General features: G+C 47.0%; 1 protein-coding gene across 2 annotated transcripts; it reads left to right on the top strand.

Annotated features, from left to right (window-relative positions):
• The first annotated feature begins 1,480 nt into the window (after nucleotides 1–1,480).
• On the top strand, nucleotides 1,481–19,776 carry LOC310668462 (radial spoke head protein 3 homolog B-like). Of its 2 annotated transcripts, none has more exons than XM_083421793.1 (9): nucleotides 1,481–1,673; nucleotides 4,927–5,014; nucleotides 6,251–6,392; nucleotides 8,452–8,597; nucleotides 9,563–9,766; nucleotides 11,192–11,354; nucleotides 13,039–13,125; nucleotides 14,019–14,416; nucleotides 19,671–19,776. In XM_083421793.1, the coding sequence occupies exons 1-8, from the start codon at nucleotides 1,540–1,542 to the stop codon at nucleotides 14,393–14,395; spliced, it is 1,341 nt and encodes a 446-aa protein (XP_083277919.1). In that variant the 5' UTR covers nucleotides 1,481–1,539; the 3' UTR covers nucleotides 14,396–14,416; nucleotides 19,671–19,776. The 2 variants fall into 2 exon arrangements, with proteins under 2 accessions (XP_083277919.1, XP_083277918.1); XM_083421792.1 differs by having other exon boundaries at nucleotides 1,546–1,677; nucleotides 4,931–5,014.
• Nucleotides 19,777–25,957: the final 6,181 nt, after the last annotated feature.

The following is a 25,957-nucleotide window of genomic DNA, read 5'->3' as shown; positions in this document are numbered from 1 at the left end:
GGTGCCAGGCGTGCGGTGCGGTGCGGAGAGAGAGCGAGGGACTATCTGGGGGAGGGACAGTGTAGCAGGGGGGGGGGCGCAAATTACTTGCCTTGCCCTGGGTTAGGGGGCGCAAATTACTTGCCTTGCCCCGGGTGCTGACAACCCACGCTACGCCACTGCGCAAACCTACCCCAAAGGAGGTTAGAAGGATTAGAACTGAACCTAGCCAGCGAGAAGGCCCTTCTTTCTTGCAGATTAAACAAAAATTGTAAATAATTAAGGTTAATTCCTGCATCCAAGAGAGTCAAAAAAAAAAGAGGGGAACACGTTTTTTCCGCAGCTGAGATTAGTTCCTGGCGGTCTACGTGCCACAGCCTAGTTTTTAACATGGTCTTGGTGACTGAAATTTACATACCGCCCTCCACCAGACAAACATAGGCCAGTTTGCAGCATAAAAACCACAAACATGTGTTGTACCCTATTAAGAAACGACAACAAAAGTAACACAAAACACCCCTGCTTTGCAGGTGGAAAATCCGAGCGCCTCCGTTTTGTAGCCATCGCCAGTTGGTGTTTAGACAATGCGCCAACAGCCAGACTGCAATTGAGGCTATTAATAATAATAATAATAATAATTTTTTATTTATACCCCGCCCTCCCCAGCCAAGGCCAGGCTCAGAGTGGCTTACAAGCAATAATAAAAACAAGATGAATGATTACAACTTAAAAACAAAAGTAAAATACAACATTAAAATAATGGAACGTTAAAATATTAAAATGTAGCCTCATCGCAGGAGGAGAAGGAAAAGAAAAAAGAAAGAGAGGGAGGGAGGGAATCAAATTGGCTCCAAGCCAAAGGCCAGGCGGAACAACTCTGTCTTACAGGCCCTGTGGAAAGAAATCAGATCCTGCAGGGCCCTGGTCTCATGAGGCAGAGCGTTCCACCAGGCCGGGGCCAGTGTTGAGAAGGCCCTGGCTCGGGTTGAGGCTAATCTGACTTCCTTAGGGCCCGGGACCACTAGGGTGTTGTTATTTATGGACCTTGAGGCTCTCCGTGGGGCATACCAGGAGAGGCGGTCCCGTAGGTACGAGGGTCCTAGGCCATTGAGTTACCCATTTGTTTTCCTTTGAGCCCCATAGCCCCAGATTATTATTATTATTATTATTATTATTATTATTATTATTATTATTACTTATACCCCGCCCTCCCCGGCCAGAGCCAGGCTCAGGGCAGCTAACAACAGTAATATGGAAGAAAAACCCCCAATTTAAAATACAGGTTAAAATGCAATTTAAAACGCAGCCTCATTTTAAAAGTAGCCCATAAATCAAGTCCCCTTTCGTGAACTCCAAGCTCCCAGCCATAGTTATGCTCCCTTGGACGGATGCCAACGAAGGCAGCTCCTGGCTGGGTCAGGTGGCAGGGCTCAGTTTACCTTGGCGACGGTTGCCAGGGAACGGAGTCCGTGTCGCCCGGCGACGGTTGCCAAGGAGCCTCTCTCGGCGCTGCTGCTCCCAGCCCAGGCCTCTTGGAGCCAGAGGCTGCTGCGAGCCGCCATGGCCTCCACGTCAGTGATTCTCAGCCGGGACGGCACGGCGGCAGGACCCTCTGCCACCTATTCGTACTGCAACCGTCCCAGGCCGTTGCCGGGCAGGCAGAGGTACCGGACCTCCATTGATGCCAACGAGACGTGAGTACCTTTAGGCTCCGAGGCTGGACCGGGGAAGGAAGGGGCCGATAGACTACAGCAATGCGCTCCCCGTGGGGAATCCCTTGCACTCAGACCACAAGCAGAATGCCGGATGAGGCCTTGCCAGGTGTCTGCAAAGTTTGAGGTGCCTCCGTTGGCATTTAAGCCTTTAACAGCCTGCGACCGGCTTACCTATGAGATACCAGGCAGAGGGCCTTCTCGGTGGTGGCGCCTGCCCTGTGGAACGCCCTCCCATCAGATGTCAAGGAAATAAACGATATCTGACTTTTAGAAGACACCCAAAGGCAGCCCTGTTGAGGGAAGTTGTTAATGTTTAATGTTTTATCGTGTTTTTAATATTCTGTTGGGAGCCACCCAGAGTGGCTGGGGAAAGCCAGCCAGATGGGCGGGGTATAAATAATAAATTATTATTATTATTATTATTATTATTATTATTATTATTATTATTACTACTACTACTACTACTAGATTATTTTTTTAAAAAATAATATTTATTAAAAGTTTAAAGATTACAGAAAAAAATGAGAAAAAGAAAAGAGAATAAACAATACAAATCAATACATTACAATACATAAAAGGAAAACAAAAGACACAATACATCAAAACAAAAACAAAAACAATTAAAAACACATCCAATATTTATCATTATCTTTCATTAACTTGTTTCCTCGACCTCCTCACACCTCCCTTTTTTGTGTTCTAGTTATTAATTATTTCAGCAAATCCTTTCCACCTTTCAGTGATTTCTGTCATTTAATTATCTTAATTTATTTTAACCTTATCTTACCATCAAAACCCTAAAACTTATTTATACTTAACTCCTTATAATGTTTCTACTAAAGCCATGTAATTTCATTCCAACATTTTCCTAACGTTCATTATACTACTACTAGATTATTATGCTGGTGCTACAGGCCTTCCAGCCAAGATGGGTGATGCTTGGTTGCAGAGGACAGCATATCAGAAATAATAATAATAATAATAATAATAATAATAATAATAATAATAATAATAATAATAATAATTTATTTATACCCCGCCCATCTGGCTGGGTTTCCCCAGCCACTCTGGGCGGCTTCCAAAAGAATATTAAAATACTGTGATACATCAAACATTAAAAGCTTCCCTAAACAGGGCTGCCTTCAGATGTCTTCTAAAAGTCTGGTAGTTGTTGTTCTCCTTGACATCTGGTGGGAGCGCGTTCCACAGGGAGGGCGCCACTACCGAGAAGGCCCTCTGCCTGGTTCCCTGTAACTTGGCTTCTCACAGTGAGGGAACCGCCAGAAGGCCCTCGGTGCTGGACCTCAGTGTCTGGGTAGAACGATGGGGGTGGAGACGCTCCTTCAGGTATACTGGACCGAGGCCGTTTAGGGCTTTAAAGGTCAACACCAACACTTTGAATTGTGCTCGGAAACGTACTGGGAGCCAATGTAGGTCTTTCAAGACCGGTGTTATGTGGTCCCGGCGGCCACTCCCAGTCACCAGTCTAGCTGCCGCATTCTGTATTAGTTGCAGTTTCCGGGTCACCTTCAAAGGTAGCCCCACGTAGAGCGCATTGCAGTAGTCCAAGCGGGAGATAACCAGAGCATGCACCACTCTGGCGAGGCAGTCCGCGGGCAGGTAGGGTCTTAGCCTGCGTACCAGATGGAGCTGGTAAACAGCTGCCCTTGACACGGATTTAACCTGCGCCTCCATGGACAGCTGTGAGTCCAAAATGATTCCCAGGCTGCGCACCTGGTCCTTCAGGGACACAGTCACCCCATTCAGGACCAGGGAGTCCTCCACACCTGCCCGCCTCCTGTCCCCCAGAAACAGTACTTCTGTCTTGTCAGGATTCAACCGCAATCTGTTAATAATTGCACATGAACTGAAAAAATAGCCAGAGGAAGCAAACAACACAAAACACATCAGACAACCCAATATGCGTTTGTTAGATGTTTGCTTTTGCTTTTTGTCGGTTTTAAATGCTGCACCTCCGCTTTTGTTAGAAAACGGAAGTGTTTTTGTTTGTTTCTGATGCTTTTCAGTGGGGAATGGTCTTGATATTGTACTGTTTCTCTCTCTCTCTCTCTCTCTGGATAATTTTTATATATGCTTTGAAATTTAAGAAAGTGCTGTAAAGAAAGAAAGAGGTGTAAAAGAACAAGCTTGCTGCTGTTGTTGTTTGGCTTGTTGTTTTTAAATGTGTGCGGCTGCCCAGTTGGTTTGCAAAGGAATCATAGAATGGTAGAGTTGGAATTGGGAACCCCAGAGGTCCTCTAGACCAACCCGCTGCAATGCAGGGATCTCAGCAAAAGTATCCATGACAGATGACCAGCCAATCTCAGCTTAAAAGTAGAGTGTTTTTAAAAATTAAAAAAACAAAACTGCTTCTCCTCCTACAAAATAAATAGAAATCCAATGTGTGATTTTTCTCTTCTTGCAGTTAGAACCAAACGATTCCCAGTTCATTTTAAAACCACGCAAAAACAGTAATAAGAACATTCTCTGCGTTTTTTGTTGTAAATTAATAAAAAAAAAAATTTTTTTAAAAAAGAACGTTCTCTGCGTTAGCTCTCAAACTATGTCATTCTCATTTTCGCTGGGAGTTGAATACAAAAGCACAATTTCATGTCCCTTTTAGCTCACATTTTTAAAGAACACATTTGTTTCAGGAAAGAAATATCATGGCGTCTGTATTGTTATTATTATTATTATTATTATTATTATTAGGACGTGGGTGGTGCTGTGGGTTAAAGCCCCTGGGTGCAAGTAGATAAATAGGGACCGCTTACTAGCGGGAAGGTAAACGGCGTTTCCGTGTGCTGCGCTGGCTCGCCAGATGCAGCTTGTCACGCTGGCCACGTGACCCGGAAGTGTCTCCGGACAGCGCTGGCTCCTGGCCTATAGAGTGAGATGAGCGCACAACCCTAGAGTCTGTCAAGACTGGCCCGTACGGGCAGGGGTACCTTTACATTATTATTATTATTATTATTATTATTATTATTATTATTATTGCTATAAAAAGGCCCGGAACTCTGTAAGAATTTTTATCACAAAATCCCACTGGGCACAAATACCTCTGACAGGTTTGTAAACTTGCAAATTAAGGAGAGCTTATTTATTCTCACATAGCCTTGCAGATTTAGCAGCAGGAACGGGGACAGTGACACCCTGCTCTCTTATGCTTCGTTGCTAATTTATGCTAAGTGCTGTTTTCGAATCCTGTGCCTCTTTATGTTCTCTCTTCCAGAGAGGAGGAGCCGTATCACTATGCCAACCTCATGTATGAGAGGCGAGTCGTTCGGGGTAATACCTATGCTCTTCACATCTTGCCATGGGTGAGTTTTCCTTTTTCCGTAAACTTTGACATATCTATGTATCGGTTTCGATTGCACATTCCAGGCAAAAGGAACAATGTGCAGTTAACCAGTGGAACTAGCTGCTGCAAGATGCAAGGCTTGGGTATGAACTTTGTCTAGGAGGAGAGGTCTAGTGATGGATATCGCTGGCATCTTCAGATTTTGCTTGTGGGCTTCCCACTGGGACATCCGCCCAAGCCACTGGGCTAGGGGGGGTCTTGGGATCCAGACACGGGTGGCGCTGTGGTCTAAACCACTGAGCCCCTTGGGCTTGCCGATCAGAAGGTCGGCGGTTCGAATCCCCACGACGGGTGAGCTCCCATCGCTCTGTCCCAGCTCCTGCCAACCTAGCAGTTCGAAAGCGCACTGGTGCAAGTAGATAAATAGGTACCACTGATTTGGAGAAGGGCTGGAAGGAGTGAAAAAGGCAAGATGAACATGACCTGAATGTGAGCTGAATTGTTGGGCTTTGCTGGGGATTGAAAGCAATGGTGCACAAACCACTGTTCACAGCTGGGAAAGACTCATCTGTTTGCTACCAGCTAGTGTGGACACGGGTGGCGCTGTGGTCTAAACCCCTGATCCTCTTGGGCTTGCTAATCAGAAGGTCGGCGGTTCGAATCCCCGCAACGGGGCGTGTCCCGTTGCTCTGTCCCAGCTCCTGCCAACCTAGCAGCTCGAAAGCACACCGGCGCAAGTAGATAAATAGATACCACTGCGGCGGGAAGGTAAACGGCGCTTCTGTGCACTCTGGTTTCCATCACGGTGTCCTGTCGCGCCAGAAGTGGTTTAGTCTTGCTGGCCACGTGACCCGGAAAGCTATCTGCGGACAAACGCCGGCTCCCTTGGCCTGAAAGCGAGATGAGTGCCGCAACCCCATAGCCGCATTTGACTGGACTCAACCGCCCAGGGGTCCTTTACCGCCCTGAGTAGCTGTGGGTTATAGGGCAGTGTTCAAATCTAATAAATAAGATTGAGGACACTGCATGAACTGCTTACTCTCTGTCCATCCCCAAACCCCTGATCCTCTTCAACCTAGCAGCTCGAAAGCACACCGGCGCAAGTAGATAAATAGATACCACTGCGGCGGGAAGGTAAACGGCGCTTCTGTGCACTCTGCTTTCCAGAGTGGGTTATAGGGCAGTGTTCAAAGCTAATAAATAAGATTAAGGACACTGCATGAACCGCTTACTCTCTGTCCATCCCCTCCGCCAGAGCAGTGAACCTGATCCTCTGGAGCTTCAACGTCAGCGGGAAGCCCAGCGTAAAGCGTTGGCCCGGAGGAGAGCTAGGGACCAGCTTCAGACAAGAACCCCAGAGCCTTTAGAAGGCAGGCGGCATGTCGACGTTCAGACAGGTAAGGCGCCAGGTGGAGAGGGAGTGCGAAATGCTTATCTCAGCAATACTGGGGAATGGTAAAATAGAAAGATTGCTATAAAATTATGATCTTAGCTGGTATGCTTGTTATTGCATCAGGGTTTAAAGGAAACGATAAATGGACAATGGAAAAATGGAATGACTATGTTTTTGAATATACCGTATTTTTTGCTCTATGAGACTCACTTTTCCCCTCCTGAAAAGTAAGGGGAAATGTGTGTGCTTCTTATGGAGCGAATGCAGGCTGCGCAGCTATCCCAGAAGCCAGAACAGCAAGAGGGATTGCCGCTTTCGCTGCGCAGCGATCCCTCTTGCTGCTCTGGCTTCTGAGATTCAGAATATTTTTTTTCTTGTTTTCCTCCTCCAAAAACTAGGTGTGTCTTGTGGTCTGGTGCGTCTTATAGAGCGGAAAATACGGTATACAATCTGACGTATTTGAACAGGTAATGACGGAAGATACATGGGAAAACAAATGTCAAAAGATAACTGGACAAGCTATAGGAATTGGAGGGACGCGGGTGGCGCTGTGGCTTCTGACTTGCCGATCAGAAGGTCGGCGGTTTGAATCCCCGCGATGGGGTGAGCCCCCATTGCTCGGTCCCTGCTCTTGCCAACCTAGCAGTTTGAGAGCATGTAGTTCAAGTAGATAAACAGGTACCGCTCTGGCGGGAAGGTAAATGGCGTTTCCGTGCACTGCTCTGGTTCGCCAGAAGCGGCTTAGTCCTGCTGGCCACATGACCCAGAAGCTGTACGCCGGCTCCCTTGGCCAATAAAGCGAGATGAGCGTCACAACCCCAGAGTCGGCCGCAACTGGACCTAATGGTCAGGGGTTGCTTTACCTTAGGTAATTTGTAAATTTCTCCCACTCTTCACTAAAGCTCTTCTTTTCCTGGTTTCTGATTTTCCCGGTCATTTTTGCCATTTTGGCGTAGTCCATTCTTCCTCATCAGTCATTCATCTCTACTCGGGACTTTATCTCCTATCCATCTCTGGGCCAATAGTATCCACACTGCTGTCGTCGCGTACATGAATAGTCATTTCTGCTCCTTTGGTATCTCTGCGCCTAAAATTCCTAGTAAAAAGGCTTCTGGTTTTTCCACAAACATTATTTTAAACATTTTTTTCAACTCATTATAAATCATTTCCCAGAATGCTTTTGTTATCTTTCACATCCTTCCCAATCTTAAATTCAGTCCTCCACGTTAGTTTGTGATTGATATTGTGGGTGTGTGTTAGTCTTCACAATGCCGAAATCCCTTCTAATCCCCATGTTTAAAAAAAATCTAATGGAGGATTCCATTGTTCAACTAGCCAAGCAGGTTTCCTTGTGAGTAGGGCTGGGTGATATATTTTCATCCCAAACCAGTTCTATACCGTGATATCGGTTTCATAGTTTTGAACCTGGCAATATATTGCGAATTAAGACGCCTGCTCAGGGCCGGATTTCGGTTTGATGAGGCCCTAAGCTACTGAAGGTAATGGGGCCCTTTATATGTCCAGCTGTCCTTTGTCAACAACAAATTGTCACTGTTTTTTGTGTGTTTAATATATGCTAGATGGTAATTTATGGACCTAACAGGTATCTAAAGCCATTTGCACATAACAAAATAGGAGCCTACACAACACAAAACACTTGGCTTCTTGCAGTGAGGGAACCGCCAGAAGGCCGTCAGTGCTGGACCTCAGTGTCCGGGCTGGACGATGGGGGTGGAGACGCTCCTTCAGGTCTACTGGGCTGAGGCCGTTTAGGGCTTTAAAGGTCAGCACCAACACTTTGAATTGTGCTTGGAAATGTACTGGGAGCCAATGTAGGTCTTTCAAGACCGGTGTTATGTGGTCTCGGCGGCCGCTCCCAGTCCCCAGTCTAGCTGCCGCATTCTGGATTAGTTGTAGTTTCCGGGTCACCTTCAAAGGCAGCCCCACGCAGAGCTCAGGAGTCCCATTTCTATCCTGATTGTCCTCCGTGCAGGAGTTTTGCATCGGAGTCAGGAGAGCTGCAAAACTTCCCCTACACAAGAGCATCCCAAATGCCGTTTCAGAACTGTACCTGGAAGAGCTTGCGGACCGTATCATCGAAGTGGACATGGAATGCCAAACGGACGCATTTCTGGACAGGCCAGCAACGCCTCTGTTCATCCCCGCGAAGACCGGCAGAGATGTGGCCACCCAGATCTGGGAAGGAGATGTACGTTAGAACCATAGAACCGTAGAGTCGGCAGGGACACCCAGCGGTCACTTAGACCAACCCCCTCCAAGCCAAGCCTGGCAAGTCTGTTTCAGGCTTCCAGAACTCTGGTCTAGGCAGGACTGTGCCAAATGCCATGTCCAATGCCTCTAGGCAGGACTGTGCCCAATGCCACGTCCAATGCCGCTGGGGCGTGGGTGGTGCTTTGGTCTAAACCATGGGTAGGCAAACTAAGGCCCAGGGGCCGGATCCGGCCCAATCACCTTCTAAATCTTGACCACGGACGGTCCAGGAATCAGCGTGTTTTTACATGAGTAGAATGTGTCTTTTGACTTAAAATGCATCTCTGGATTGTTTGTGGGGCATAGGAATTTGTTCATTCCCCCCCCCCCCCAAAAAAAATAATCCGGCCCCCCACAAGGTCTGAGGGACAGTGGACCGGCCCCCTGCTGAAAAAGTTTGCTGAGCCCTGGTCTAAACCACTGAGCCTCTTGGGCTTGCCGATCAGAAGGTTGGCGGTTCAAATCCCCGCGACTGGGTGAGCTAGAGCACAGTACTCTTATTGTTCCATTTCTTCTATAAACTACTTTCTATAAAGCATCTCAAAACGATTTCACAACAAAAACCTGTATTTCAAAAACTGCACATATAAAGACAGTTAAAACCATTGTATAAGGGGAGCACATGGCGCTGTGGTCTAAACCACTGAGCCTCTTGGGCTTGCCGATCAGAAGGTTGGCGGTTCGAATCCCTGGAACGGGGTGAGCTCCCGTTGCTCGGTCCCAGCTCCTGCCAACCTAGCAGTTCGAAAGCACACCAGCGCAAGTAGATAAATAGGTACCACTGCGGCGGGAAGTTTGTCTTGATGTGCAGATTTACGCTTTAAAGAAAACCATTTCTCAAGATGTTCCCCTAGGTCAGCCCACCTCTGATTTCTCCTCTTTGTTTCGGACCCCCCCCCCCAGCTTTTCGATTTTGATATCGAAGTGAGGCCGATGCTGGAGGTCTTGGTCGGCAAGACCATCGAGCAAGCGTTGCTGGAAGTTATGGAGGAAGAGGAACTCGCCGACCTGCGGGCGCATCAGTACGCGTACCACGAGCTGCGCCGTGCGGAACTCGCTGAGGTCCAGAGACTTGAGGAGCAAGAGCGGCGGCACAGAGAGGAAAAGGTACAGAGTCCGGCACTGCTAACTGGGCGGGGAAGGGGAAAGAAGCAGTGGTTTTCAACCCGTGTGTCATGGCACCCTGGGGTGCCTTGAATAATGGTGCTGTAAACAAAAAACGCCCTTTTCCCTTATGGGGTATCCAAGAGCACCTAGGGCTTGCCGATCAAAAGGTTGGCGGTTCGAATCCCCGCGGCGGGGTGCGCTCCCGTTGCTCGGTCCCAGCGCCTGCCAACCTAGCAGTTCGAAAGCACTCCCGGGTGCAAGTAGATAAATAGGGACCGCTTACTAGCGGGAAGGTAAACGGCGTTTCCGTTTGTGGCTCTGGCTCGCCAGAGCAGCGATGTCACGCTGGCCACGTGACCCGGAAGTGTCTCCGGACAGCGCTGGCCCCCGGCCTCTTGAGTGAGATGGGCGCACAACCCCAGAGTCGGACACGACTGGCCCGTATGGGCAGGGGTACCTTTACCTTTTTAAGAGCCCATATAGAGTCCTTACATAGGTTCCCTATTGGTCAGATACATCATACATACATCACAGAAACTGCGGTCTTAAAAGAGAAATTTGAATGTTGTTTTTCTTCTGTCCTTGTTTATCTCCTGTCTGGCAGGTTACTTGATTGGATTGCCTGGGGATCCTGGCCAGTCTTTTGTAGTGATAAATACTTAGTTCCTGGGCCAGGTCACAGGCTCACACCCTATTCAAACACAGACATACCCTTAAGACATGCAACAACAAGAACAATTTTATTATTTATATTCTGCCCATCTGGCTGGGTTGCCCCTGACACTCTAGGCGGCTTCCAACAAAATATTAAAACACAGAAAACTTCCCTGAACATAGGGGAGATAGGTTTCTGGGTGGGGGTTGATCACGGTGTGGATTTGCCCAGCGTGCCTTCCTCTTAGCATGTTTCTCCCTTGCGTCCTGAGTTCGAGAGTCTTCAAAACCCATGACACCTTTGGCAAAGGCTGTTCTCCAGCTGGAGCGCTTGCAGGCCAGTGCTTCCCAGTTGTCAGTGTTTATACTGCCTTGGAAGTCAAACGGAATCCATTCCGGAAGTCCGTCTGACTTCCAAAACATTCATAAACCGAGGTGCGGCTTCCGATTGGCTGCAAGAAGCTCCTGCAGCCAATCGGAAGCCGCGGAAGCCATGTTGGATGTTTGGGTTCCAAAGAACGTTCACAAACCGGAACAGTCACTCCTGGGTTTGCGGCGTCCGGGAGCCAAAACGTTCAACTCGCAAGGTATCGAGGATCCAAGGTTTGCCTGAAGGTACATTTTTAAAGATTTGCCTTGAGAGAGTCTTTACATCTCTTCGGTTGACCATCAGCTACCGGGTCTGATTCAAAGTCTGCTGAAATGGCTTGGGGGAAAGACCCAAAACAAAGCCCAGAAGTTCCACACCGGCTGTTTTCTCCTTTCCGTCAGGAGCGTCGCAAAAAGCAGCAGCTAGAAGTCCTCCAGAAGGAGAAAGAGACCTCAGAGAAGATTGCGGCTCGGGCGTTCGCTCAGCGCTACCTGTCGGACCTTATTCCTTCCGTCTTCGGCAGCCTTCGGCAGAGTGGATACTTCTACGATCCAGTGGAGAGAGGTGTGTGGCTTGCTGTGTGTTGAGATGGCAGGGGGGGCTCTCATTCTGATCTCAGGCTCCCCAAGTGTTAAGTTGTGGGCGAACATATCAGACGACACAGCGATTCTTCAAACAGCTCTTGTTTATTCACAGGCCAGAACAGAACTGAACTGAAGGGTTCAGTCAGCCTGCTTATATAGAGCTCCAGTACAACGTAACTGTAACAACTTTCTAAAACTATCCAATCACTGAATGTCACTTTCAATCCCTTATTTGCATAACTATCTACAGTATCCCCCTGCTGGCCCAGGGTGAGAACTTCAGTACATAACACCAAGAAAGGCATCTGTCTTGCTAAATGCAAGGTGGTTCTTTTAAATGCAAGAGGCAATGCAAACACAAGCGAGTGAGAAGATTTTATTCTAAACAGCAAGCAATACAGTGGTACCTCTGGCTACGTACTTAATTCATTCTGGAGGTCTGTTCTTAACCTGAAACTGTTCTTGACCTGAAGCACCACTTTAGCTAATGGGGCCTCCCGCTGCCGCCGCCGCGTGATTTCTGTTCTCATCCTGAAGCAAAGTTCTTAACCTGAGGTACAATTTCTGGGTTAGCGGAGTCTGTAACCTGAAGCGTATGTAACCTGAAGCGTATGTAACCCAAGGTACCACTGTATATACATTACCAGCTAGGCTAGTGACTGGGAGCAGCTGACAAGACCATATAACACCGGTCCTGAAAGACCTACATTGGCTCCCAGTACGTTTCCGAGCACAATTCAAAGTGTTGGTGCTGACCTTTAAAGCCCTAAACGACCTTGGCCCAGTATACCTGAAGGAGCATCTCCACACCCATCGTCCAGCCCGGATGCTGAGGTCCAGCTCCGAGGGCCTTCTGGCGGTTCCATCTCTGTGAGAAGTGAGGTTACAGGGAACCAGGCAGAGGGCCTTCTCGGTGGTGGCGCCCGCCCTGTGGAACGCCCTCCCATCAGATGTCAAAGAGATAAACAACTACCAGACTTTTAGAAGACATCTGAAGGCAGCCCTGTTCAGGGAAGTTTTTAATGTGTGATATTTTAATGTATTTTTAATCTTTTGTTGGAAGCCGCCCAGAGTGGCTGGGGAAACCCAGCCGGATGGGCGGGGTACAAATAATAAATTGTTGTTGTTGTGGCGGTGGTTAGAATGTAAGGCGAGAGGCAGAGGGTATCAAATTTTGGTGTCACACAGGGGACCAGGTAAAGGACCCCTGGACGGTTAAATCCAGCCAAAGGCGACTATGGGGTTGCGGCGCTCATCTCGCTTTCAGGCCGAGGGAGCTGGCGTTTGCCCGCAGTCAGCTTTCCAGATCATGTGGCCAGCAGGACTAAACCACTTCTGGCACAAGGGGACACTGTGACGGAATCCAGAGCGCACAGAAACGCCGTTTACCTCCCCACCAGAGTGGTACCTATTTATCTACTTGCACTGGTGTGCTTTCGAACTGCTAGATTGGCAGGAGCTGGGACAAAGCAACGGGAGCTCACCCTGTCACAGGGATTTGAACCGCCAGTCTTTTTAATTGGCAAGCTTTTAATTGCCCTTGTTGCACCACAGAGTGGGTGAGCTCTTTCTGCTTCCAGCCTCAGCTGCTCTACCAAAAAACAACCCTCCAATATTTCTCCATACGGGTAATAATTTTTCAAATCTCTCCTTGTATTTCACAGACATCGAGACAGGCTTCTTCCCAGGGATGATGTCGGAGATAGAAGAGATAATGGAAAACCGGGTTCTGGGCAGAACAATAGCCGACAGTAAGTTAATTTATCCCGGTGTGGGGTTTTTCCCCATGTGCAAATAAGGTTTTGTGGCTGTTGTTTTCTTACAAAACGACAATGCAAAATTATATATTTTTCTAAATAAAAGCAAAGCAGCTTGGGTCGTTCTCTGGCAACTGCAGCCTTGGAAGCCACTGCCAGAATTCAGCTCCCTCAGCTTCAAGTTGGGGGGCTCATTGCAAATTATTGGGGGGGAGCCTCGCAAATTATCTCCTAAAAGTTTTTTTAATTTTACCAAACAACAGTTTTAACAAACCAATTTTATTACACAAAACGTACAGTATTCATTTCGACCTGTTGTCGCGGGGCTCCTAAAATGTGTGGTGCCCTTAGTCTACGCGGCCGGCACTTCTGCGCATGCGCAAAGCATGATTTAGTGGCTCTGCGCATGTGCGACCGCCAAAACCCGGAAGCAGCCCGTTCCAGTACTTCCGGGTTTCGGTGGTCCGTAACTTGAAAAAACGCAACCTGAAGCGTCTGTAACCCGAGGTACGACTGTACAGTGGTGCCTCGCAAGACGAAATTAATCCGTTCTGCGAGTCTCTTCGTCTAGCGGTTTTTTCGTCTTGCGAAGCAACCCTATTAGCGGATTAGCGCTATTAGCGGTTTAGCGGCTATTAGCGGCTATTAAAGGCTTAAGGGATTAGCGGATTAGCTGCTAAAAGGCTATTAGCAGCTTAGCGCCTTAGAAAAAGGGGGTGGGGAGCGAAAAAACCCCTCAAGAATCGCAAGACATTTTCGTCTTGCGAAGCAAGCCCATAGAGAAACACTTTCGTCTAGCGGGTTTTCCGTCTTGCGAGGCATTCGTCTTGCGGGGCACCACTGTATTACCATTTACAATTTCTAACGCAACACAACTTTCCTTGCAGACTTAATCCGAGACATGATGGAAATGAGGCTGGACTGTTACGAGAAAGGAGTGTTGCCGGTCCGGCCGGAGGTCATTCTGCCCCCCGACCCGGAAGAGGCCATGATTCCCTCCATGGAATTATTGTTGGGAGCGAGCCCGGATCCACAGGGAATCATGGAACAGCTGGAATCCCTTGGCCAACTGGACGGCTTGGATCAGACAGATGTTTTCGGCCAGTTGGATGCCTTGGATAAGCTGGAAGCTCCTGTCCAATCCGAAGCCACGGAACAGCCACCGATTTCAGACCAGCCGGAAGCCCCAGACCAGCTGGAATCCGCTCCGGATCAGGACAAAGCAGCAGAAGAGCCAGAAGTCAAGGAGCCAGAACCACAGTGATGGGATTACTAAATGAATCAGGTAGGGCAGGTGTGAATTAGTTCTTCAAGCCCCAAAAGAATTATTATTATTATTATTATTATTATTATTATTATTATTCTACCCCACCTTTCCCCAGACTGAAATTTAAGGCAGTTTGCAGATATTATTATTGTTGCAAAAGTTGGGTGCCACCTCCGCTCGCTGCAAAAATGGGGGGTTAAAGGGAGTCCCCGGCAAATTCATGGGACGCGTGTGGCGCTGTGGCTTAAGCCACAGAGCCTAGGACTTGCTGATCAGAAGGTCGGCGGTTCGAATCCCCGCGAGGGGGTGAGCTCCCGTTGCTCAGTCCCTGCTCCTGCCAACCTAGCAGTTCAAAAGCATGTCAAAGTGCAAGTAAATAAATAGGTACCACTGTGGCGGGAAGGTAAACGACGTTTCCGTGCGCTGCTCTGGTTCACCAGAAGCGGCTTAGTCCTGCTGGCCACATGACCCAGAAGCTGTACGCCGGCTCCCTCGGCCAATAAAGCGAGATGAGCGCTGCAACCCCAGAGTCGGTCACAACCAGTGGCGTAGCGTGGGTTGTCAGCACCCGGGGCAAGGCAAGTAATTTGCGCCCCCTAACCCGGGGCAAGGCAAGTAATTTGTCCCCCCCCGCTGCACTGTCCCTCCCCCAGATAGTCCCTAGCTCTCTCTCCGCACCGCACGCCTGGCACCCTCCCCTCCACAGTGGGCGGCGACCCGGCGGCTCGGATCGGATTTGCACAGCCAGCACTGCAGTGAGAGAGAGTGAGTGAGCCAGGTAGGGGCAGAGAGCTGCGAGTGCGAGCGCCCCCCCCCGATGTTGCGCCCGGTGCGGCCGGCCCCCCCTGCACCCCCCATGCTACGCCACTGGTCACAACTGGGGTCCCCTTTACCTTTTACCAGCAAATTCATGGAGCCAGCAACCTTTCCAAATTCCAATTGCTGGAAGCCACAGGAGCTGGTTTTGTGTTCGAATCGTGCTCGCTGGTTTCTGGTCAGCCGCTGTGAGAAGAGGATGACGGCCTAGATGGGGCCATTGGCCCTGATCCAGCAAAACCCTTTTTTACGTTCTTAGGTTTGCCTCTTCCCTGCCAACCCCTTTCCCTTTTGTAAGAACTGCCTTCGTAAAAACCGCTTGGGGAGTCTTCTTCTTTTTCCCTTTTTGCCGACGGGCAGAGTAAAATAAGAATAATAATACTTCAAATAAAATAAAATGGAATGTGGTTCAAGGGATGCCATTATTGTTAGCAAGGGGGGAACCTCGCCCCTTTGCTGATATTTATTGTCAGGGCCGGATTTAGGTTTGATGCGGCCCTAAGCTCCTGAAGGTCATAGCTGTCAACCGTCCCTTTTTTGCGGGAAATTCCCTTATTCCCACTGCTTCCTGCTGCTATCCCGGATTGTTAGATATCCCGTGGACTGTCCTCGGGACAGGTGAGGCTGCTGATCGCTTATTTTCGAAGCTGCTGATCCCTTATTTACAAATCTGAAAGTTTACAGCTATTCTGAAGGTAATGGGGCCCTTTATACGTCCAGCTGTCCCTTGTCAACAACAAATTGCCGCTGTTTTTTTGTGTTGAATATATGCTATACAGTGGTACCTCGGCTTACATACGCTTCAGGTTACATACGCTTCAGGTTACACACTCCACTAACCCAGAAATAGTGCTTCAGGTTAAGAACTTTGCTTCAGGATAAGAACAGAAATCGGGCTCTGGCGGCGCTCTGCACCCGGCCTTGGTCAGGGAGGGCGGGATAGAAATAAATTATATTATTATTATTATTATTATTATTATTATTATTATTATTATTACAGTGGTACCTCAGGTTACATATGCTTCAGGTTACATTTGCTTTAGGTTACACACTCCACTAACCCCGAAATAGTGCTTCAGGTTAAGAACTTTGCTTCAGGATAAGAACAGAAATCGGGCTCTGGCGGTGCAGCGACAGCAGGAGGCCCCATTAGCTAAAGTGGTGCTTCAGGTTAAGAACAGTTTCAGGTTAAGAACGGACCTCCGGAACAAATTAAGTACTTAACCTGAGGTACCACTGTATGGTCACTTATGGACCTCATAGGTATCTCAAGCCATTTGCACATGTTGTCATGCAACCAGTCCATGCAGAATGTAGGCACCTTATATATACAGTGGTGCCTCGCAAGACGAAATTAATTCGTTCTGCGAGTTTTTTCGTCATGCGAGTTTTTTCGTCTTGCGAAGCACCACTGTGTATTGACGGTTTCCCATAGGAATGCATTGGCGGTTTTTTAAAAAAGGCGCAAGACGTTTCGTCTTGCGAAGCAAGCCCATAGGGAAATCCGTCTTTCGAGTTTTTCGTCTTCCGAGGCATTCGTCTTGCGAGGTACCACTGTAAAAAGGAGCAAACCAGTGACTTTTTAGGGAGCAGGCTAGCAGGCGGGGCTCCTGGGAGCCTACACAACACAAAACACTGTTGCTGTATGTAGGCTTTACAGTATTTGGTTTTTTTTATCTTATATTTTGAAAATGTACACCCAGTTTTTTCCCCCTTTAAATTTTTTGGCCCCCCCAAGAGAGTGGAGCCCTATAAGCTTGTTTAGCTTATACGTAAACCCGGCATTGTTTATTGCGCGTTCTCCCCGCAAGATGGCAGCATCGCCACTGGGATGTTAACAAAAGCAAAAGCATCAGAGCAAGCCTTCCTGTCTAGCCTGTGGGCTGAGATGCAAGTGAGTTGCAGTGATTTTAGTTATCCTCCTCTGGAATTGGTTTCAGTTTAGAGCAAGGGTCAGCAAACTTTTTCAGCACGGTCCCTCAGACCTTTTTTTTGGGGGGGGGGCGGACTACAGTGGTACCTCTGATTATGTACTTAATTCGTTCTGGAGGTCCGTTCTTAAGCTGAAACTATTCTTTCTTTAAAAAAAATAATAATAATATTTATTAGAGGTTTAATAGTTACAGGGGGAAAAAGGACAACAAAGAAACAATAAAAAATTTAACAAACAATGCATCAAAAATAGAAAGAAAAAACAGTACAACAAAACAACAAGAAGAAACAAAAACACTTAAAAACACATCCAAATTTCATATCTTTATCTTTCATTTGCTTATTTCCTCGACTTCCTCACACCTCCCTTTTTTTGTATTCTAGTTCAAATTAGCTATTTCAGCAAATCCTTTCCCTCTTTCTCAATTTTTTGTTCTATAATTTATCTTAACACGATCTTAAATTTTCCACTTTAGCCCATTAACAATCAGTTTTTGCATAATTCTTAATAACATTTCTGCTAAAACCCTGTAACTTCATTCCAGTATTCTTCTAACATTAAAAGCTGAAACTATTCTTAACCTGAAGCACCACTTTAGCTAATGGGGCCTCCTGCTGCCGCTGCACAATTTCTGTTCTCATCCTGAAGCAAAGTTCTTAACCCGAGGTACTATTTCTGGGTTAGGGGAGTCTGTAACCTGAAGCGTATGTAACCTGAAGCGTATGTAACCCGAGGTATCACTGTATAGGGTGGGGGAATGAATGAATCCCTATGCCCCACAAATAACCCAGAGATTCATTTTAAATAAAAGGACACATTCTACTCATGTAAAAACATGCTGATTCCTGGACCACCCGCAGGTAGGATTTAGAAGGCGATTGGGCCGCATCCGGCCCCTGGGCCTTAGGTTGCCTACCCCTGGCTTAGGTGCACAAATGGAGTGCTTGGAAAAAATCCCCCTTTTAAGAAGAACTGGTTCCAGGTCAACATGTCTGCAAAGGAACTAATTCCAGTTCATGTCTGATTCAGGTTCGGGCAGCGCCGAATTTACATATACCGTATTTTTCGCTCTATAAGATGCACCAGACCATAAGACGCACCAAGTTTTTGGAGGAGGAAAACAAGAAAAAAAATATTCTGAATCCCAAAAGCCAGAACAGCAAGAGGGATCGCTGTGCAGCGAAAGCAGCAATCCCTCTTGCTGTTCTGGCTTCTGGGATAGCTGCGCAGCCTGCATTCGCTCCATAAGACGCACACACATTTCCCCTTACTTTTTAGGAGGGAAAAAGTGAGTCTTATAGAGCAAAAAAATACTGTAAGCTAAACAAGCTATAGTTTAGGGCCCCACTCTCTTGGCGGCCCTCCAAAAAATTAAAGAAAACAACAACTGGATGTACATTTCCAAAATATAAAAAACAAACAAAATTTATTAATTATTACTCTCCCTTCTTCCTTTTTTTTTTTTAAAAAAAAATACATTTTTATTGATTTTTTAACATATCAGTTCCAACAGGTCATACAACATATCTTCACATCTTATACAATATTTTTGACTTCCATCAACACACCTCTGATGATTTTCCGTTCTTTATCACTTATTCTGCATTTCTTAATTTCCCATTACTGTACATTTAATTATCCTTAACTAATCATTCTTTTCATAGTCTTTCTTGTAATATTTTAAGTCATCCACCTTACAAAACTTTTTGCAGTCCTACAGGTATATTCCGTTCATCACAATTGCTTTTCAAATAGCTCATATATTTCCTCCAGTCTTCTAAGACTTCTTAGAAGTCTTCTAAGTCTTCTAAGAATCTCTGGTCCCGCAGGTTTCGAATCCTTCCTGTTAATTTATCTAATTCTGCATAGTCCATCAGCAGAATGGACGCAGGTGGCGCTGTGGGTAAAAGCCTCAGTGCCTAGGGTTTGCCGATCGAAAGGTCGGCGGTTCGAATCCCTGCGGCGGGGTGCGCTCCCGTTGCTCGGTCCCAGCGCCTGCCAACCTAGCAGTTCGAAAGCACTCCCGGGTGCAAGTAGATAAATAGGGACCGCTTACTAGCGGGAAGGTAAACGGCGTTTCCATGTGCGGCTCTGGCTCGCCAGATGCGGCTTTGTCACGCTGGCCACGTGACCCGGAAGTGTCTCCGGACAGCGCTGGCCCCCGGCCTCTTAAGTGAGATGGACGCACAACCCTAGAGTCTGTCAAGACTGGCCCGTACGGGCAGGGGTACCTTTACCTTTACCTTTTACCATCAGCTTCATCCTCCATTCTTCTTTCGTCGGCAGTTTTTCTTGCTTCCATCTTTGCGCCAATAATATTCTTGCTGCTGTCATTGCATATGAAAACAACTTGCAATCCTGTCTATTAATATCCTTATTATTCTCCCTTCTTCCATGACCCTCTGCCATCTTGCCCTCGCGATTTTAGGCTGGTGGGCTGCTTTCACTTCGGTAAAAGCGATAAAACTCGTGCCGGCCATAATAACTACATTTTATTTTATTTTTTTGCCGTTCTCTTTCCAGGGATTCCAGGAGGTCGCACCAACGCCTTTGTGCCAACTGACAAAATGCTGAATTTAATTGGTCCTGGTGCAAGCAATAAACGGAAAGCTGCGGTTTTTCAAAAATACGTGCGAGGTCTATGCTCTTATTAGCCCCAAAAAAGCTCGGCGCTAAGAAACATCACACTAGTTTTCAACGAATTCCTCTTCTTTTTAAATTTGTGCATGTTCCCATTAATTGTTTGCAACTTAAATGTGCCTAAATAAATCCCAGACGACATCTGGTAGAAGTTTGTTGTTATTTAAGTTCTGTTGAAGTCAGCGAGATACAATTTATCCAGAGCTAAACTTGTTGAGTGGGTCCGATTTCAATGGGACTAGGAGTGGTGACAAAGTTCTGCCAGATCTGTGTGTTGACGTTTAGAAAGTTTTTAGCAACCTTTGCATTGTTTAACCATAGTTATTTGCATTATAACCATAGTATCTGCATTATTTGACCATAAAATGTGTTATTTTTTTAGAGAATGTTTGTGCTTATGTGCATGCCTATATACATTTTTAGAAAGCTTAGGATAATTTCATTTTTACCTAGTTGCCTTATAAGTCTGATTTATTCATGACTTCAGCAAAAAAGGAGGTTTTTCTTTTTTCTTTTAAGGTTATTTTCCTAGTACAAAAGAAATCATCGTGGAGATAAATAGATTGGTTGTTGTTGTTGTTGTTGTTATTGTTGTTATTATTGTTGTTGTGCTCTTCCTCCCCCCCCCCCCAGTCTCCCACCTCTGAACCAGGTTAATTATTTCGTTTAAAATGTTTCTCTTTGGAAAGCACTGTTTGTGTTTTATCCCATAAAGCATTTCCGTTCAGTCGTATTCTTAAATAACTTCAATGCATTTCCATGTTTGTGTTTTACCTATGATTGTATCTATCGTTTTAAGATTAATTAATTTAATTAATTAATTTTAATTAACTTAATTAATTAATTAATTTCAATTAATTTAATTATTAATTTTAATTAATTTAATTAATTAATTTTAATTAATTTAATTATTAATTTAAATTAATTTAAATTAATTAATTTTAATTAATTTTAAGATTAATTTGGTTTTGTTGCAATGGTATTATATGTAAGATTTTTTTTGGGGGGGGGGTGAACTGACCAAGAATTCACCCAGATCTGCGCTTGGGCCAAGTCTAGAAAGCGCAAGTCGAAGCGGTTTTCTGCTTGTCTCAACTGCCCTTCATCGATAAATCAGAGCAAACGTCAACCCAACCCAACTGATGTGTGCTCTGATCTAGCAGTAAAGTTCGGGTTTCCCCGGGGTAAAGTGTCAAAGGCGAATGCGGACGAGCTCAAAGACAGCGAAATCTCCCACCCTTTAGTTTTCCTTCTCCTCGTATAAAACGAATCATTGAAGAGGCAGCGAAATGACTGATCTTTCTTTCCCCTTCCTCCCTTTTAAGGATGCCTCCAGCTTGTCCCCAGCACAGCTCTACTCAGAAGGAACCTGCCGAAATGAAACGGATCCGACCCGTTTTATTTTGGGGGGGTTGACTCTGAATATGACCAGCGCTGGATACGAGCCTGTGCGTCTAGTTGAAAAAGTTACTGCTCCCCTTTAAGGCGATCTCTTTGGAGACATCCTGTTTAAGAAATGGGACCTTTTATCTTTTCTTCTCGTTTTTTCTTACCCCAAAATTTAGCACCAATAAATGTGGGTCGGTGGGTGGAAAACAGGGTTGTGCGATTGCAGCTCTGAACTCCCTGTGTAACCCACATTCAAGGTGGCTCCTGAATGGTGGGACGTCACATGCAATGCTAAAAGCCGCTCGCAGCTGCTACCGCCGCCTCTAAGAGAAGATGCCCATAGCTCTGGCAGGACCTATCGGGCTCTTCTTCCCCCTAACCCTCCTATCTGCCCCATTGCCACCCCTCCTTCCTCTTTCCAGGGCGCAAAGGGTCCAGCGGTCAAGGTTTCTGGGTTGACCAGCTGCTGTGACCCAAACTCCCTCCAGGGACAGGCAGCGGCAACAGAACAGGTATCTACCTATCTGAACCCATCAACCCAGGAATGGTAGGAGTTTGGATCACAGCCCCAAACGGTTTGCCATACTTTAAAGAACTAGCGAAAGCTCTCTGTCGTCACGAAGTCCGTTGTTCTGATTATTTTCGCGGGGAGCGATCTGCCTGTTCAGAAAAAAGCACACCTGTAGCATTTCGGAACAGATGCTCAAACCGCTTTTCCGAAGCAAGGAAGGAGACGCAATCTCGCCTCCTCCTTGAGCAGCTAGATTTCCAAAGGCGGGGAGCTGTTTTCTTTTTCCTTGCACCAGGCCTCGGGAACCTGTGGCCCTCTCTGGGGAGAGGCTGTGGGACTCCAGTTCCCAGCAGCCCCATAGAGAATGTAACCAGAGACATCCGTTGGAACACAGATTCCCTGTTCCCGCTTTGCACAGCGATTTCTGAAGTGCTACAGTCCGGCGCACGACTATTATAGTGTGCTTTTTCCAAACGTGTAGATCAGCTCTGGAAGCGTATGCAATGTCAAATCTGTTTTCCTCTTACCCGCTGCACCCCACCCCGAAAGCATTTTGTGTGAACTGAAAATAAAGAGGATACCACAAAGTGATTACGTTGTCAAGTACTTCTTTGCAGCCAGCTAGGGAGCGTTGCTTTTACAGCCCAATGGATTCAGGGTCCCGTAAGTCTGTTATCAGGGACGTGGGTGGTGCTGTGGTCTAAACCACAGAGCCTAGGGCTTGCCAATTGGAAGGTCGGCGGTTCGAATCCCCGTGACGGGGTGAGCTCTCGTTGCTCGGTCCCAGCTCCTGCCAACCTAGCAGTTCGAAAGCACGTCAAAGTGCAAGTAGATAAATAGGTACCACTCCAGCGGGAAGGTAAACGGCATTTCTGTGTGCTGCTCTGGTTCACCAGAAGTGGCTTAGTCCTGCTGGCAGTGGCGAAGCATGGGTTGTCAGCACCCGGGGCAAGGCAAGTAATTTGCGCCCCCTTACCCGGGGCAAGGCAAGTAATTTGCACCCCCCCCCCGCTGCACTGTCCCTCCCCCAGATAGTCCCTCGCTCTCTCTCCGCACCGCACGCCTGGCACCCTCCCCTCCACAGTGGGCGGTGACCCGGTGGCTTGGATCGGATTCACACAGCCAGCACTGCAGTGAGAGAGAGTGAGTGAGCCAGGTAGGGGCAGACAGCTGCGAGTGCGAGCGCCCCCCCCGATGTTGCACCCAGTGTGGCCGGCCCCCCCCCCCCGCACTCCCACGCTACGCCACTGCCTGCTGGCCACATAACCCGGAAGCTGTCTGCAGACAAACGCCGGTTCCCTCGGCCTATAGAGCGAGATGAGCGCGCACCCCCAGAGTCGGTCACGACTGGACCTAATGGTCAGGGTTCCCTTTACCTTTTTAAGTCTGTTCTCGGGATGCGGGTGGCGCTGTGGGTTAAACCACAGAGCCTAGGACTTGCCGATCAGAAGGTCGAATCCCCGGAACGGGGTGAGCTCCCGTTGCTCGGTCTCTGCTCCTGCCCACCTAGCAGTTCGAAAGCATGCCGGCGCAAGTAGATAAATAGGTACCACTGCAGCGTAAGGTAAACGGCGTTTCTGTGTATTGCTCTGGTTCGCCAGAAACGGCTTAGTCATGCTGGCCACATGACCAGGAAAAATGCCAGCTCCCTCGGCATATAGAGCGATCTTCCAGGGGCCATCCCAGTAGTCAGTGCCGGCACACCCAAGAGGCGAGGCGAGGCGACTGCCTCAGGCAGCAGGATGCTTGGGGCAGAAGATCTGGCCTCCAAGGCATGCTTTGCCCGCTGCTGCTGGAAGCTGGGTCTAGAGTGTCTGGGGCAACCCAGTCCGATGGGCGGGGAACAAAAATAAAAATATGATGATGGAATCGGATGTCCCTATTTTCATTGGAGAAATGTTGGAGGATATTCTGTAGCTGTGCTCATCATCAACCTTTTATTCGACCGTCAGTCAGAAGAAGAAACATTTGTCAGTACACAATTAAAAACATCGAAAAAGATTTTAAAACTTACCAACACTAAAATGGGTTAAACAGATAGCCCTATATCAATACAGTCAATTATAGTCTTGCGACGCTTAAAAGCTAAAAAAAGACATTTGGCCACCAAGGAAGGTGACATTATTTAGCAAGTGTAAAACCTGGTTTTCTCCGGGTAGGAAGCTAAATTGACGTAGAAGTGGGGCTATAAAATTTTGTCTAAGCTCTGCATAAGAAGGGCAAGTCAAGAGAATGTGTTCGGTGGATTCAACCACACCCATGGCACAATGACAGGTTCTCTGGGCGTATGGTACTCCCCTGTACCTTCCCCACAATATCGCAGAGTCAAGGACATTTAATCTAGCCACTGTAAAAAGTCTGCGGTATTCCACATAGTAGATTTCTGCAAGGTTGGGGGCTGGTATGGTCCGGTAAATCTGGTCCCCTAGGAACATCCCTGGTTTTACCTGGGCTATGTAGCTGTGCTTTGTGTTCCATTCCCAGGAAATGAAGATTAACTCATATCAGGTGCTGTCCTGCAGCTCTAAAGCAGGCATAGGCAAATTCGGCCCTCCAGATGTTTTGGGACTACAGTTCCCATCATCCCTGACCACTGGTCCTGTTACCTAGGGATCATGGGAGTTGTAGTCCCAAAACATCTGGAGGGCCGAGTTGGCCTATGCCTGGTTTAAACCAACAGCCCCAGCTGTTTCGTCCAATATCAAGAAGATTGGATGAAATTTTTTAAAGACTATTTGAATAAATATTGTAATATTTGTAGATTGTACAAATTTGTACAATTTGTACAATATTACAATTTGTAATATTGTAAGATTTGTAACCACTTGAAAGAACTAATTAGGCCTAGGATTAAATTGGGATTAAATAAATAAATAAGAAAAAGTATGATGAGAAAAGTTAGGAAATTTGATTTATGACCGGAATATTGTTATATGGAATAATGATATTGGAAACTGCTACATTTAATTACAAGGAAATTCGGTTGGAAGAGATTAGAGGAAGCCAAGCAATATGTTTATGAAGTTGGATTTTAATTAATTAACGAAGTCTTATTGTATGTGGTGGTATATGTGAGGTTTGAAATACTTTTATTTCTTTTATTTTATTTTTTATTTTATTATTGCTTTTTTTCTTTTTCTGTTTGTTTGAAATTTTGTATGAAATTTAATAAACATTATTGGGGGAAAATATACCGTATTTTTTGCTCTATAAGACTCACTTTTCCCCTCCTAAAAAGTAAGGGGAAATGTGTGTGCGTCTTATGGAGCGAATGCAGGCTGAGAAGCTATCCCAGAAGCCAGAACAGCAAGAGGGATTGCCGCTTTCACTGCGCAGCGATCCCTCTTGCTGTTCTGGCTTCTGAGATTTAGAATATTTTTTTTTCTTGTTTTCCTCCTCCAAAAACTAGGTGCGTCTTGTGGTCAGGTGCGTCTTATAGAGCGGAAAATACGGTAAATAAACCAACAGCTGGGCCTTGTGTCTATTTTCGCCCATTTCCTTCCACTACCCCCCTTCCCCCGCTTTCCCTCCCTCCCGAAATATTTCATTCAGGCTGTAACCAAGCCCCACGGAGGGCCGCGGCGGCCGTTCCTTATACTCGCGCCAGCAGCCATAAAATTCATCGCCCAGGTGAGGAAATCAAGGAGCCTGGACTTTGCGGCCATCTGCCTTCTTGCAGCGTGAGAATTCCCTTCCAAGAATATCTGCAGACAATGAGATTACTCTGGCAAGTTGGGGGGGGGGGCGGTGAGGAGGGAAAGATGGGACCACATGTATTCATTGCCATGGCAACACCCAGGTCGGAGGTATCTGTTGACCACAAAGCCCCTCCAAGCATCGTTCAGAAGTAACCAGATCTCTCGATGGGTTGGCAGATGGGGAAATTCTTCTTAAGGAAGAAAATTTGAGTGCAAAGGGGGTGGGGGGGTGGGAGGGATGGAATAGGATTCGACCCCTCATCCTCCCCATTCCCCTTTTTTAATTTTAGGATCGCCACCGCCCCCTCCGTGATGATTGAGTTCAAACCGGCTTTCTGTAACAGGAAATTGCTCCGTTAAAAATGAAGACAAATTGTGGAATCGGGAGTCAATTTAAATGCAGACTTCTGCATTTTCAGGTGGATTAATGCAACGACGCGATGGGTCAACAGACTTATGGGTCAAGGGGCGGAAAACACAACTGACTGGTCAATCCCACGAGCCAGAAAAATGTAGGTTTTTGGCTGCTGCAACCACCCAGCAATACAGTGACCTGAATCAATCAGTTCAGG

The sequence above is a fragment of the Podarcis tiliguerta genome (genome assembly GCF_965153285.1).
Source record: "Podarcis tiliguerta genome assembly, chromosome: 18".
Classification (NCBI taxonomy): domain Eukaryota; kingdom Metazoa; phylum Chordata; class Lepidosauria; order Squamata; family Lacertidae; genus Podarcis; species Podarcis tiliguerta.
This window is presented reverse-complemented; position numbering and strand designations above follow the sequence as displayed.